We start from the raw sequence: 15019 nt of genomic DNA, 5'->3' as shown, positions 1-15019 counted from the left end.
ATTAACTCCAGCTTTCTTTTGACCTCTAGTACATCTTGATAGTTTTACTGCATCAATGCTCCACTCAATGATTGGCACATCTCTTTAAATGTAACTAGATCCTTTCCTAGCTGAAAAGTGTTGAAAATTTCTTATAAAGAGAAATCTATAAAGACCATTAGCCTTATCTATCTTTATTATGATGTAAAGATAGGTATTTAGCAAGCCAAATCTAAACTCTAAAGCATGCCAAATAATTCATGAACATAGAATGAATGCAATTCTGGTAATAATTAGAGAAAAATACTGAAGAGGAACTCTTTCCCTAGTGCTCAGGTTGCTCTACCCCAATTTTTGGGTCATGGCTTCAAATCATGAAAACGGCTTCTCCGAAGTGCTATGATAAGACTGCTAAATCATATCTTGCCCTTCTCGAACCCACCTCCACTATTGGAGCATTGTGCATGCGGAGTCATTTACCTCTACTTAAAGAAAAATTGATTATGGCTACTCTTTTTGCCATTCACTAGGTGTTAAGTTTATACATTACATGTCTTTCCAATATCGAGTAGAAATGCAGTATCATTCAGAATAACATGTGGACAATGTGAAAAGACAAATGTTAAGGTTTTGTCATAATGATTTGCTTTGATGATTCAGCAAGTATGTCCTACAACTTTATCCTGCACTCAACTTTATGAAAAAATTGATGGCTCTTTCATTTCTAAGATTGTATCCAAATAAAAGATAAAGGACAAGGGCCGAATGGTAGAGTTGCAGGGTGCAACCTAGGAGTCATAGGTTCAATTCCTGGAAACAACGTCACCACATACGGGGATAAGATATGTGTACATCGTATTTGTCTCCTATCCCGCCCACTATGGGAGCCTTGTGCACAGGTGTTGTTTTGTCTATTAGATGATTATGAATCTCCATCTGATACAACCAGAGAGCCTTTTGGTTTTTTCTTTTTGGTCTATAATGCTGTGAATTTTTATCATTGGCATTTGCTTTATGGCAGAGCACCATATAAAGCATACTGGGGGATTTCTACATGACAATTAGACTCTTTAGAAGAGTATTTCAAAGATTTTTGCCTATTACAGAACAGGTACGAACCTAAGCCATTTCTCTTTCTTCACTTGGTATTTGAATTCTTGTTTTACTAAAGCAGTAGTTAGTATCAGACAAGACCAACAGTGATCATATGGAAACTTAAAGCATCAATTAAGCACCTTAAACCATGGTCCTATCAGCATCTTTGAGATGGTGCGTTGGCAATAGCGGAGCCACAAGTGGTTAGATAGTAAGGAAATATGATCTTTAGATCCTTATCTAAGTCATTCATATGAGAAGCCTCTTGCATCCAAATTACAGATATGGTTCTAATAATTAATACAGTCAGGATTGGCTTTTATTATTCAATCTTTTCCTTTGTTAGGTAATGCACTTTTCTGGAGGACCTAATTTTGAAACTTAAAAGATCCTAGGACCCCCACAAGATTATGTATCAGTGTATTATTTGAAGCAACCATTGACAGGTTAACTGTATATGAGTAACAAGTTTAAAGGTTGCTGAAAAATCAAGCTAGTTCCATACTTGCGACCCAGTGAAAGGTGCCTTGTTCAGTGCTCTCTATAGTGATGCTTTGAGTAGAGTTATCCCATCCGAAATTGTTTTTCTTTTTGTGTTGGATCCCAGACAAGGGTAGTGGGTGTTTGGTTTCTGACTAGCAAAAGTTAAAGAAGTTGAATACAAGTGGATACAGCTATCCTGTCTTGTTGTTAATGAATTACCTGCTTTTTGTTCTGATTCATTTGCCTTTCTATCAAAATCAAGGTTCTTAACTTGACCCCTGTCGCTTCAGGTTTGACTCATATAGGCTGCATTATATGATTCTTGAGTTCCACTAGCATCTAGGCTGCATTATATGAGAATTTTCGGGAACTTGAGCTAAGGCAAAGAAATCTTTGTCCCATGACTGCTGATCAGAAGAATATCTTGTTCAAATAATCACTACTAAGTTTGTTCCTTGTCAAAATATTTACTTTTCCAGCCACTCTTTGTTTATTTTGAGTTGGACTCCTGAGTCCTGACACTGGCTTACACTACCAGTGAAGTCCAAATCCCCAAGTTTTAAGTGCTTTACAGTCTTACAAATTCGCCATATGATAAAGGCTGATTTTGTGTGCCTTTTCAAATGATTCTGCTTGAAATAATGGTGAAAGTATATGAAAAAAAATAATCGTTGTGGAGGCAGCCCTTATACTCTGAAATTTAAAAGTAGTGAGATATGTCTTCCTCTTTCTCTTTGTATTGGTCATCTCTCTGTTTCATAATCTTTCAATCCTAGCTCATAATTTCTGCCCATGTACAGTTTTGGTTTTTATCTTTTCGTCTTCTATTAATTAGGAACCCAGCCTTGGATCTCCAACTGGTATTTGTCAGCAACCTCAGCTTCTTGCAGGTACCTCTCCTCCAAGGTTTTTCACTTTTTTGACTTCTTGTACACATGCTTTTTAAAGCCTTAGATGCTGTGTGAGAAATATATTAAAGCAGAATCAACAATATATGCCTTTTAATGACTATCTTCTAGGAGCCCAACAACCTCTCAGCCGAGGGCACCGTGGTTAAGACATATACTCGAATTGGGTGGTACTCAAGTGCGAGCCCCCCACTCTTGCTTACTTACCCAAAGAAAGACGCCAACAACTTCTCAGCCGGAGGCGTCTTGATTAAGACATATACTCGAATTGGGTGGTACTTAAGTGCGAGCCCCCCACTCCCGCTTACTTACCCCAAAAAAACTATATTCTAGGATATTAGTACAGTTGATCAGCTGATCATGTTCATCACTCAATAAGCAAAGACGAAAAAATGAGGAAAAAGAACGTGTAAGCATAGTTATAGCAAATAACATTAATCTCTACTATCTTATTCCACATCTGTTATTGTTCAGTTCAACATTGCACAAATCCAATACCGAAAAATAATTCAATACAACTTTGAGTCCACACCCAAATGTTCTTCTCTCCATCCTTCTAAGGACGGAACCTTTGCCTGCAAGCCTGGCAAGTGATCTCCATGCAGGTAGAATCAACCTGCTGTCTGGTCGCTCTCTCTTTCATTCTCTCCGCTTTCTCGACCTCTTCTCTTGCTCTGTCCCACATATTCCTTGCTCGTGCAAACTCCGATTGCGCCAACTCCATCTCCCTCCTTGTAAGCTCTCTAACTCTCTCTGCGTAAGCCTTTTCAATGGCCGCTAGGCGAATTTGCTCCGCTGCTTGCCACTTCAAGGCCTCTACGCTGCTTGCTTCTGCCGCCTGGGCATCGCTGTATTCGCATATGGATCCTGTAAAGCGGCAGTTCTTTGGTTGTTGAATTGGGCTTAAGCTGATTGATAGTTGTAGGTCCAGTGATGGCGCTTCGAATTGATCGGACACCGCTGATCGGAACTTCAGAGGAGAATCCATCGGCCTGGATGACATGTGTGATGAGGAAGCTATAGAGTGTTGAGATGGGAGTAGCTGGAGTTCTTTCTGATCCTCCTCTTCCATGGAAAACAGGCTTCAGTCCTATCATGGATTCGGATGTTGGTGCCTATATATAAACAACCCACACAAGCCCAAATTACCAATAGACCCCAACTTACCATGCAGAATGACTAAACAACCACGTTGAATTCTGTGAAATGACCTTCTTACACCCCTTCTTTCTCGTATTTCAGAATCCACACCACCATGACTAGAGGTAAATAATCAAAAAAATAAAGGGTGTGTTAGTAAAATGAGTGATCAAGATATCCGTTATAGAAGAGCCAAAAGCGAGGGAACATAACGGATCACGTTATGGGATAATGAGTGGCTCCTTTGTGCTCATTTCCATGATTAAAAAGGATTTCACATTTTTCCCCCTCAACTTTATGTAAATTACTAATTATTTTATTAATATTGACTTTTCCTTCTTTATTTATTTTTTCTTTTTGGGGATGAGGATGCATGTAATAATTAGGGTCGCACGTGAGTAAGGGGTGGTGGTGGGGGGTCTTAAGTGGACCTTAACCTTTAGTTTTGTGTGTTTGAGATGGATCTGATCGCTTTATATGGGTAGGGTTGGGTCTGTCGGCCCGAGTACAATAAAAAGGTCTTCACTTTCTAGCTCAACAGCCCACGCTTGGGGCAGTTTGGCACGTGAAATGGGCACATTGGGTTTTTGACTGACCATGATTGTGGGTACTGGCTCTGCCACTTGGATCCTCCATCTCTGGGTCCACCTTTTAGACTTACTTTCTTAACTCATTATATCATTTGAGTTGGAATTTATTAAAATCTATGCTAAAACGTAACTGGTTTGGGATGTGTTCATATAATTAAAGCAGAAAAGTTTGGGGGTTCTACTTTTGGCATGCAATTAGGATTGCCTTTCATCACAATTTCTTTCTCCTACTTTTCTTTCGGTACCTAATATATATTTTAATAAAGATCTCAATTTTGTGTTTTTGAATGCATTGAATTTGTTCATGAACCAAACTCAATGCACATTATTTGTATATTTGCAACATAACTCTTTTTTTACATTACATATACTTTTCTAATAAATAAAGAAACCATATTTTTAAGTTGACGATAGTTTGGTTGACTATCTATCTGGACGCCTGAAGTCGTGAATTCAATTCTAAGCTAGTGCAACTATTTTTAAGTCGTTTCCGTTGAATCTCAACCCAATTTACCGTCGAGCGAATTTGTACTTATCCAACTCGATACGAATTTGGACTCAATGGTCTAAAGAGCACTTGCTGTATTGTTCTCGATAACTGTAAAAAGTCTTCGATGGGGACTATTTGCACTATACTTTTTCCCATCTACACCCCTAAAAACACAACAAATTCAATCAGCAACACACCCCAACTCTAGTTTGCAAACCCCCCAACTCCAACCCTAGTCTGCAAACACCCCAACACACCTTTCCCCTTCTCCTTTTCTTCCCTTGAACCATTGTCTGACAATGGGGTTGTTGTCACGATTTGTTATCATGGCACTTGAGTTGTTGCTTGGAGCAAAGCACTACACAAAAGTGTTGTTGATATGTGACTGTTTGTTGTATATTTGCTGAGCTTTTGACTTTGAAGCCACTATTCCAAGGGGCAGAAGCAAAAGCCGGGCCAAATTCTTTCCAGCTTGACAAGATATTCAAGGTATTAGGCCATCCTACTCTTGAGAAATGGCCAATGCTTGCTAATCTTCCACATTGGCAACAAGATGTACCGTGTATCCAGGAATGGGTATGCGTGGGTACCATCCATAACAGAAATCAAGACGCATGTGATCGTCTAATTTGTCGAAGCCGCTATTTGGAGGCAGAGTTGGGTCTTGCCGGAGCTCCTTCCTCCATTTTATTCCCTCTCCCTCTCTGTCTTGCGTCTCTGAAACAAAACAAGGATTTGGGGTGTATTCAGATTCATGTGACAAATCCAAGAATACCGAAGAATTTGGGTGTACTCAGATTCAGGTGAATTTTTATGGAGGTTTTTTAGTGATGGGCCGTGAATGGGAAAAAGTGGAGTGGAACTAGCCCCCACCAAAGTCTTCATCAATGTCCTATTAACTTATCAACATAGAAGAGAGCCAAATAATCTAGATATATTATATATACATTAATTAAATAAAAACATAAATAATGCTACGCTACCCACCCGACCCGAGGTTACAAACATCGGATCCTAGTCCCGGATTTTGGTACTGCTACCCCGCGCCCTTCACACTTTTCGCGCTTTTCCATCTTTCGAAGTTTCCCGCTTCTGCGCTTTATAGCGGCCTTCGGGTCTTGCCCTTGATCAGTTCAAAATTTCAAGCTTTAGTAAAGTCGATTTCCCTGCCATTTCCGATCTGCCAAACACCATGAATTCTCGAGAGCTCGTTCTGGTTTCCACTGCAGCTGTGTTCGGTGCCTTGGCATCCGCAATCACATTTCGGATATTTTTAAACCCTAAAAAGCAATCTCCGCGAAAGGATTTTTCGGGAAGCCGGAAATGCTCCTCTCAGAGCCCCTTCGATCCATCCAAACGCAAAGGGTTAGTAAGCTATTCGAGTTTCAGTACTGATAACTGTACTTAATGTTATTGAAATTTTAAACGGATTATTCTTTATTTTGTTCGTTTTATGGTAACTAAATATGAATCGAACGCAGGTATTTGTCATGGGACGATTATTTTATGTCGATTGCGTTCTTATCTGCTGAACGATCCAAAGATCCAAACAGGCAGGTCAATAATTTCGTTTCTAGTTTATGATTGACGATAACATATTTGCATTAGTACATGATACCATTATAATTTCTTCCAGATTTTGTTCTTGTAAATTTATTTATCAAGTTACAATGGCTTTGTAGGTTGGTGCATGCTTGGTTAGTCCAAATGGTGTAATTCTTGGTAAGATTACTTTGCAGAAAACTTGTATGGAAATATTTAGCATTGTTGTTGAAGGATTTGTCTCTTATTTATTTAGCTTATGCTTTGCATCTATAAGAATGTAAGGAAAAAAGAAAACAGTAATTGCAGTTCGAGAGTCATTTTGTTGAAATTGAAATTTTAATAAAGGCTGAAATAAAATTTGAAGAGATTATAATATGATTTGAATTAGGTTTGTAGACACATGGTTTCGTTTATGGATTATTGATGGATCAGACCCCCAGGCATATGTGCGCATGTATGTATGTGTCTGTGTGTAGGCATCCGTGTGTACTATCCAGTGATAGAGTTGAATCTCATTATTTTCTAGGAATTGGCTATAATGGATTTCCAAGAGGCTGTTCAGATGACAAGCTTCCTTGGGCAAAGGTTGGTGGATAATTAATTACTCTTTGATATTTTGAAAGAATGTTCAGTGATAAATTGTGCTTGTATGTTCCAGAAATCAAAGAATGGGGATCCATTGGAGACAAAGTACCCGTAAGTACTGTGCTTTTAAGAGTTCTACTCTTGATTTTCTGCCATCTATGATGTTCTCTTATCCCGGAATGCATGTATTAGTATGACTTAGTATCATGCCTGGTTCTTTTTCTTGTGCATTGATCAAATTGCCTGCCAGTATCTTCACCAAATCATATTTGCCAAAGTCTGTGCTTTATTGAAACTTACACTAATCTTTATAGTTATTCTGGATTGTTGCCTAATCTGTACCTCTGGCTTGTGTTTAATATTTTAAACAATTCATTGCAGTTATGTATGCCATGCCGAAGTGAATGCCATCCTAAACACCAATCATGCTTCTGCTGCTGGGCAGGTAGGTTAGTTAAAGCTGTTTCCCTGTCAATCTCTCCCTCCCCCCTCCTGGGGAAAAAGAACCAAAAGAAAATCCCATGGAAGTGTGCATTGTGCAAATATCAGAATTCCTTTTATTGAATTATGAGTTGTCATTCCCTCGTAAACCCCAACCACAATAGAACTTTGATAATAGAATCAAAGATAACCCTTTTTTGGAATTAATAATGTTGTAACATTTCAATGGTTTCATATGCTCTTGGTATTTTTGTTTTAAACTTCCATCAACTTCTAATTGTCTTTGCAGAGGCTTTACGTGACAATGTTCCCTTGCAATGAATGTGCGAAGATAATTATTCAGGTTTGGTAATAATGTTCCCTTCTACTATGTGATATATCACAACTGTTATGCCATATCAAATTTACATCAGTAGAAAGGACCAGTGATTTTTCTCTTACAAAAGTGTCTAGAATACATCCTGTTTGACGAGCATGCAAAAAGAATGGATGACCTCTTCTAGTCTTACCTGATTGGCAAGAAGAATGCCAGCTCGATTTTGCTTGTTCATAACCTAGAAATGCCAAAACTAGATGTATTGTTACTTGATTTTTCTTCTACCGTTTTCCAGAAAACATGGGAATTGAATTAGCTCCTGCCACTCAGAAACAGAATCAAAGAATGATATGACACTAAAAACTTTCAGTTTCATTCAAACAAACAAAAAAACCTTCTTTAATGGAATGATTATAGATATTGGGTTTTACACTTGCCTGTGGTGTCAATGGACAACAGCATTGTAAGATAGGTGCAGAATTGCAGATAGAATGAACTTTTAGAATACATATCTAATAAGACTGTAAACTGCACTGAGTTTGGCGCATAATTCTATGTAGGCGTCAGGATGATATCTAAGATTTGAAAACCAGTGGAATTTGGGAGAAAGAAAAAGGATGCATATTCAAGAAACTTCATTTCAGAGAACCGAGAGGGTCTCTCTCAACAGATACGGACAAGTATCCACCTGCTATAAGTTAACTTGCTCTTTTAAAACTTTCATCTAGGACCTTTCCTTGGACCTTTTAAAATATCATCTACAGAAGCATTCCCCTTCATGACATGACATGACATATATGCCTTTGATATCTCATCAAATATTGATTTTGCAGACCCAAGCCATTGATTGTTTGCATCTCTTTCCTCTGAGTTACATTCATGAAATTTTTTATTTAGCTCGTCTTCTTTCTTGCAGTCGGGTGTTTCTGAAGTTATATATTTTGTGGAGAAGATATTAAATAATTCAGACGTCGCTTACATTGCTTCACACAAACTACTTACCTTGGCTGGCATCAAAGTAAGCTTTTGTCACTCTCCAAATAGTTTTATTGAATTCTTGACCTCATTTGTACTTATCAGTCTATCTCCATGAGGGTAATGAACTTGGTTCAACTTAGAAAATTCCTTGCATATATTATTAGTCCATTAAAATTGTGAGTTTTCTTGTTTCTATGATAGAACCAGAGCACTTCCAATAGAAAAAATAGACCTCAAGATGGCATAAATATAGCAGTTGATCGCTAGTGAACTGTTTTCATTGTGTATGCATATAATGCGCCTTTGGTTTGCTTATCCTCCCTCAATTTGCAACTGCGAGAATTTTTTTTTTCACTCCTGAAATTTCTGCTAGTGTCTTATATGTACATCCTCTTCTGATTGTAGGTGAGGAAACATCAACCTCAGATGAACCACATTTTGATAAAATTCGAAGAGCTATAGTTTTTTATATCCTTATATTGAAGTTTGGCAGACACAGATCACAGCATTGGATGGGGGTTATCCCTACCATTCTCCGAAGCTCTATAAAATTTGTGCATGCGTAGTGTATCCTCGTGTTTGTGTTGTACCTTAACGAGTTCATGTAATGATTTGGGAATTCGCAACTCCAGGTTTAATTATCTTACAAGGGAGGGGGGTCTAGCAAAAGAATCTATAAGCGTAGGGACCGTACAGAGAGGCCTGCCATATCTGCAATAATCCCTATAGCTTATTTGAGTTGAGCTCTCTGCTCAACACCAATTCAATTTTCCCACAGGCCTGTGGCGCTAACCGTTTTCAAAGTTTTGGTACCTTTGATCATAGAAACTGTCATTAGTAGAGTTTATGGTATATAATTATTAGAATTAAAGGGTTAAAAGGGATAGTTCTCTCTTTAACAAGGAAACTTAGAAGTACACAGGATGAGAACTGAGAACTCCCTTGTTGCCCACAAAGGGCGGGCATGGTTACAAACAATGGAGCCTATGAATTTTTTTTTTAAAAAAATTTGTTAATAGAAATTGGCCAGAATTCAACTGGGCATTAGAAAGCATTAAGGGCATCCAGTTGTCTCCGGAGATCATCAATGTCATCAGCCGAAGTACTGGTTTCTTTGGGAGCTGGGAACTTGTGAAATTCATCTGCCTCTGGCAGCTCACGGGTAAGGCCTTCAGGAAGAGCATCTGCGGAAAGGAACAAGTTATCATCCAGAACAGGCAAGAGTGAGCACCATCGGGTCAATAAAATAGAAGGTCAGAAAGAGATGATGTAACTTGCATCTATGACATCTCAGTTGAAGAAACAACTCAGAAGATCACATGCCCAACATCTGGAAAGTCCAGACTGGTTGGAGAAAGAACTCATATGAAAACAAAGAAGATGGTAGGACAAAATTTACATAAATTGTCCAAAATTTCCTGAACGCTGAAAGGTATCCAAGCTGACTAAATTCAGAAAAACAAATGGTCACATCACCTGAACTTGTGACGTCTACCTTTTCCAGCTCACTATCATCAACAATACTGAACGGCAAAGATAAGAAAAAAAAATATCAATGGGCATGATGCTTAAGCATCTGGAAAGAAATGTTGCAATCTATGAGCTAAGAGATCACATGTTATTATGAGTTACAATAACAATGTAACAAATTACATTACTCATGAAATTATGTGACATAATTCATTAGCATGAGGCTGGGAATCTGTCAAAGAGTTGGCAAAACTTACTCCATCAAAGACATTAAAGCTATAAATTATCCTTTATAATTGCGAATCAAGTCATCTGTACATCAACTGAATAATAGTCTATTAACTTCATTAGGAGGATATGCTAGCTCATTTTCTAAAAAATGCACACACCTTATGTTCCACTCATTATCAGCATGAAGTGCTTCTTCTTCTTCAGCTGACAATGCTTCAGCCTCCATTTTGGCTTTAGCCGCAGCGTCTCTAGATGGTTTTGCAAGAATGTATTCTTTCTGCACAGCAAGTGATTGCATTTACCATGAGAAGTGAAACCAAATGACGTCAAATGAAAACATTTTAAGAGAACACCACCATGCAATAGATGCTGGGTCATAATTTGATACCTGCCGCTCCAGACAAGCTGCATTTGAACACTGAGGATTGGGTCTCATTTCCATGGTCGGGAAGTAATCCTTGAGAGAATTGTATCCCTGCAACCAAGCAATAATGACATAAACCCTCTTTGTCAAAAAATAGACAAGATAATTACCTGAAGTAAACTAATTTCCCAACAAAAATGTGGAGAAACAAATTGTACAAGAACTTCAATCATGAAAATTTCCCAGGGGTCCAAGGAAGAGAGAGGGAGATAGAGGGATAAGGCAAAAGAGTAAACAAAAATAAGCATTTACCAAATAGGGGGAGACATCTCCAAATTTTAACAAGAACTTCAAAGTGTTTTGAACCAGAAGTCCAGCAACAACTCCCTGAAAACTCAAGACATGTTACCAAACAAAAAAAATATGGTAGCAAGTACAAGTACTTAAAGTGTATAGAGTGCACCGACCATCATAATCAAAGGCATTGTTCATGCATAGAGTGGACAGACCATAATAAATTACAATTTTCAAAGTACTGTCACTTTGGATGACTACGGACTAGTTAAGTTATTGAAAACTAAACAGTAAACTTCACAAAACTTCCTTTAGACAACATCATATTCAGGGCGCTGCAGTGAGATATTTTCTATTCCATAAAAAGAGCAGCAAAATGATAATGACTAGGATGATCAGCATCTTACCATGGTTGTAGGTAAGGATGCAGCACAAACTCCTTCACGCTTGAGTGTTCGCTCATCCACCCCAGATGCAACAACCTTTGAGAGAGAGGGTTGTTAAAAGAAAAAAGAACATATTTCACATCACTTATCATGCAACATAATGTTCTTTTCTACAAATTTACAAAACCATAATGTCCGCAATTGTAAAGCAAACAGTTATATTAACGATAATGTGTGTGATTAATATTTCACTGCAGCAGATATTCATATTTTTGTGGTCAAACATACCAGAGGAGGTGCACATGCGAAACAAGCAGTTTCTCCAGGGATCAGCAGTTGGATATGACCAGAAACAGCATCCTCAGATACACCTGGACAAAATTTACATCAGTAGTTTAAAAACTACATCACAAGCAAATCAATAATAGTGTTTCTTACCAGACTCCATCCACGTTTGATTCAACTCATTACAAGCCTGCATGGGCACAGTAAAATTATTTCAAAATGTTTTCAAAGTTATACGAATCAGATTAAATTAACTTGGATGTCCTCAAAATAGCAGACATCACATTTAAATTTGAGATCCCACAGAGCAGAAGAAAAGGCATCTACATTGGAGATAAATCAATTTCAATCTATTATAACCAGTTGTCATTACCTGGTTAACAGCCATTCTCGCTTCATAATTATCTACGCAGCTCAAAACAAGGTCCACACCGCTTCCTGGTTTACTTGGGCGAAATGATTTATTTTTTAAGCTTGACATAAAGGTCTCAAAATCTTGCACCGTTGTGATGTTCATCGTATAGCTCTAAACACAAGATGAACTGAATCAGTATAGGGGATAACAAAGGGAAAAAGACTTCCTGGATCACTAGATTATGCATCAAATAACCATTTCTACACAAGTCAAGGGGAATACAGTTTAATGTCAGCAGCCAGATATCACTTAAAAGGAAGCTATAGTTTCTACATTATTCATTATTCCAGGAATCACTTAAATGCAAATAAAATGATGCCTATATCGGAAAGATTGCAACCACTTTTATTGGGAAGACACTTCATGATCCTTTGCCATAAGAACCTGTTATAGAGGCATCATCTAAGGGTGCATTTTCATATGCCATATTTACAGGATGATGGGAGGCTGAAGACCCATATTCTCATCGACAGAACACTTAAAAAAAAATTTTATTAGACATGGTTGGCAAAATGGTAAAGTATGGAAATAAAAAATGTAAAGAAACAAAAGACAGGGAAAGATCATGCAAAGCGTTCACCTCAAGTACAACATCAGGGTTGATTTCTGAGAGAGTCTGAACAGCAGCATCAGTCTTCGTCATGCCAACCTTAAAGTACATAACAATTTATGTAAGTTTAAAAGGGAATATCGAAGGGATTTCGTTCTACAAGAATATAATAGTCTTAGGCTGCAGAAAAAGTCAAAAAGGCAATCAAGTAGCATCAATCTGGACGTGAGAAAAAGATTCTATGGATGTTTTTTTTTCCTTGTTTAAAAAAAAAACAATTGTACCAGAAATTTGTAAAGGATCACCTGATCTGGACGAAAAAATAGCCTATTCATGTTAGCTAACTCCACTTTGTCATAATCATACAACAGAAGGCGACCTATGCCACATCTTGTTAGCATCTCAGCTGCGACACTGCCGACACCACCAATTCCCTAATATATCATGAGAATTACGAATTAAAAATGTCATAAGCAAGCATCAAGACATGATGCTATACACATGTGCATGGATTTGCACACAATTAACACATGACGCTATAATATATAAAGCAACAACTCTTTCACGTCATACTAAAAAACTACAAGACCTTAAAATCAATAAGGAACACTATAAATTCATGAAACTAAAACTACTATCAACAATCTAATTCCATAAACAAAAGAAATGATAAAGAATAGACAAATACAGACAACAATGGCGACTGAGAACTCCCGTATCCTTTCGTAATTCTGCACGATGCCCATCCTCTGTAGTGCCATAAGCCTACTGTAAGGATTGCTATCTACCACCTCAGCACTCATATCCTGCCAAAAGGATAAGTTATGTACGTGTTAGCATTTCCATCACAAACAAAACTCATGAGATTTAAGGATATAGAAAATAACCTTGACTTTGGTTCGCCGAACTGGTGCAGACTTTGCAAGACCAGTGAGATGCTCAACATGCAATTGTAACTACAAAATAAACACTAAAAAGGTTACAACCACAATAAAGGTTTGGCAAAGGTGTTAAATAGATATCCCTTTCATTCAGAATTACATTTGAGAGTTATGTCATCTACTGAATTTCCTTACAAACAGTTCTGTCACCAAGGACAAGTACAAAAGTATAAAACAAACAAAGCACGGCAGGAAATTGAGATCAAGACCTAAAGAGTTCAGAATTTATAAATTCGCATTTCCAAAATATCTCAAACCAATACTAGCTCACTAGCTCAGAAATATTTTTGTGCATCTCCAATTCTCATTTTGATGGCCTTCAGCACAGAACAAAAACCAAAAAAGACAATCACATTTGGTTCCACCAGAAGGTTTAAAACAAAAATTAAGCACAGCATAGCAACGAAAACTAAGGAAAAATTAGCACCGCCGTGCTTTGGCAGACTAATCCAAAGCTGAAATTTCCACGACTTCTCTGACACAAGTTTCCGATCAAATTCGTTCTAAATGCAACTCGCTACGGCGGATCCAATTCATTAAGACTTGATATCAAAATATACGACAAAAAATCTTGAGTCCATTTGTCTGAATTGAGAATACCTTATCGATTGAAGCACGGTGAGAAGGATCATGCAATGATCGCCTGAGGGATTGGAGATCGTCGCGGATCACTTCCAATTCCGCCTCCATTGCTACTCTCTCTCGCTCTCCCTATCGAAAAGCCTAATCGATGTGAATATCAGTATCTAAAGATCCCACCTATATCGCCGTGATTATGTCTCCTTTTCACATATTCCTTCCCTTTCTTGCAAGCATTTATAGTGACTAGAATCAGATGTTTAAACCTTTGCCAAGCTGAAGATTGTTGTAACGAACAGTGATCAGTTTTCCTTGTTAATGGGCCAAAGCAAGGCCTTAATAAATTTACTCTGGGTTTTCGATCCAACAGAAAGCAAGCCCTAGAACTTGTTATGGGCTGAACGATTGGTTCAAGGCCCACGGTATGCTCTAATGAGGGCCCAGTTCCAGAAATTACAAAATTATAAGACAAAAACTAAATGGTTATTATTATATCCCACAACTAGTGTTTGAACTCGTGCGATGCACGACTAATAAAGAATTTATAGTGGTACTAAAATACTTGATCATAAAAGAACCAACACCTAAACAGGGTTTAGGAGAAGTGAAGAGACATTGTTGATATTAATTTCAAGCTAAAATTTATTGAAGTGTATAATGATAGAAATTTGACAATAACATGGCATATTTAAGATAAAAATTATGAAATATTCTTTTAAACACTACATTGTTTGTAGTATTACATAATTGTCCTTCATTATTAACAATCAATATCTTAACCCATTCATACTTTTTACCCTAGAAACTGTAAGATATAGTTGGCCATAACTAAAAACCGACTTTAATTGATTCCTATTTATAGTTTAACATAAATTAATCCTTTTATAATAAAAATGATAGAGTTATAATAGTTTTAAAATAAAAAAGCATCCGAAATTCTATTAAAAAGAATAA

The 15019-nt window shown here is 37.5% G+C and overlaps 3 protein-coding genes across 3 annotated transcripts; 1 reads left to right on the top strand and 2 right to left on the bottom strand.

The window, feature by feature from the left end:
• Nucleotides 1–2877: 2877 nt before the first annotated feature.
• Nucleotides 2878–4596, bottom strand: LOC119986033 (protein indeterminate-domain 16). The gene has a single exon (XM_038830566.1). The coding sequence runs from the start codon at nt 3535–3537 to the stop codon at nt 3022–3024; it is 516 nt and encodes a 171-aa protein (XP_038686494.1). The 5' UTR covers nt 3538–4596; the 3' UTR covers nt 2878–3021.
• A 136-nt stretch (nt 4597–4732) lies between these two features.
• On the top strand, nt 4733–9095 carry LOC119986032 (deoxycytidylate deaminase). Its single transcript, XM_038830565.1, has 9 exons — nt 4733–6050; nt 6167–6242; nt 6368–6407; nt 6757–6815; nt 6889–6926; nt 7197–7260; nt 7546–7599; nt 8489–8590; nt 8956–9095. Exons 1-9 carry the CDS (start codon nt 5878–5880, stop codon nt 9010–9012), a joined length of 663 nt encoding a protein of 220 aa, XP_038686493.1. The 5' UTR covers nt 4733–5877; the 3' UTR covers nt 9013–9095.
• On the bottom strand, nt 9064–14306 carry LOC119986031 (ubiquitin-like modifier-activating enzyme 5). Its single transcript, XM_038830564.1, has 15 exons — nt 14087–14306; nt 13433–13501; nt 13238–13351; nt 12851–12979; nt 12576–12644; nt 11954–12106; nt 11734–11770; nt 11584–11666; nt 11317–11391; nt 10928–11002; nt 10640–10726; nt 10410–10528; nt 10027–10073; nt 9589–9734; nt 9064–9363 (listed from the first exon to the last, which is right to left on the bottom strand). Exons 1-14 carry the CDS (start codon nt 14174–14176, stop codon nt 9595–9597), a joined length of 1287 nt encoding a protein of 428 aa, XP_038686492.1. The 5' UTR covers nt 14177–14306; the 3' UTR covers nt 9064–9363; nt 9589–9594.
• Between the last annotated feature and the right edge of the window lie 713 nt (nt 14307–15019).

Source organism: Tripterygium wilfordii, chromosome 19, assembly GCF_013401445.1.
Source record: "Tripterygium wilfordii isolate XIE 37 chromosome 19, ASM1340144v1, whole genome shotgun sequence".
In the NCBI taxonomy this organism is placed as follows: Eukaryota; Viridiplantae; Streptophyta; class Magnoliopsida; order Celastrales; family Celastraceae; genus Tripterygium; species Tripterygium wilfordii.
This window is presented reverse-complemented; position numbering and strand designations above follow the sequence as displayed.

Excerpts from the sequence above, each read along its gene's own strand:
- LOC119986033 (XM_038830566.1), bottom strand. The coding sequence starts at position 3,537 with ATGGAAGAGGAGGATCAGAAAGAACTCCAGCTACTCCCATCTCAACAC.
- LOC119986032 (XM_038830565.1), top strand. The coding sequence starts at position 5,878 with ATGAATTCTCGAGAGCTCGTTCTGGTTTCCACTGCAGCTGTGTTCGGT. Across the intron at positions 6,243-6,367 it reads CCAAAGATCCAAACAGGCAG|GTTGGTGCATGCTTGGTTAG; the intron begins GTCAATAATTTC and ends ATGGCTTTGTAG. Across the intron at positions 6,408-6,756 it reads TCCAAATGGTGTAATTCTTG|GAATTGGCTATAATGGATTT; the intron begins GTAAGATTACTT and ends ATTATTTTCTAG.
- LOC119986031 (XM_038830564.1), bottom strand. The coding sequence starts at position 14,176 with ATGGAGGCGGAATTGGAAGTGATCCGCGACGATCTCCAATCCCTCAGG. Across the intron at positions 13,502-14,086 it reads ACCGTGCTTCAATCGATAAG|TTACAATTGCATGTTGAGCA; the intron begins GTATTCTCAATT and ends TTTATTTTGTAG. Across the intron at positions 10,529-10,639 it reads CAGCTTGTCTGGAGCGGCAG|AAAGAATACATTCTTGCAAA; the intron begins GTATCAAATTAT and ends CTTGCTGTGCAG.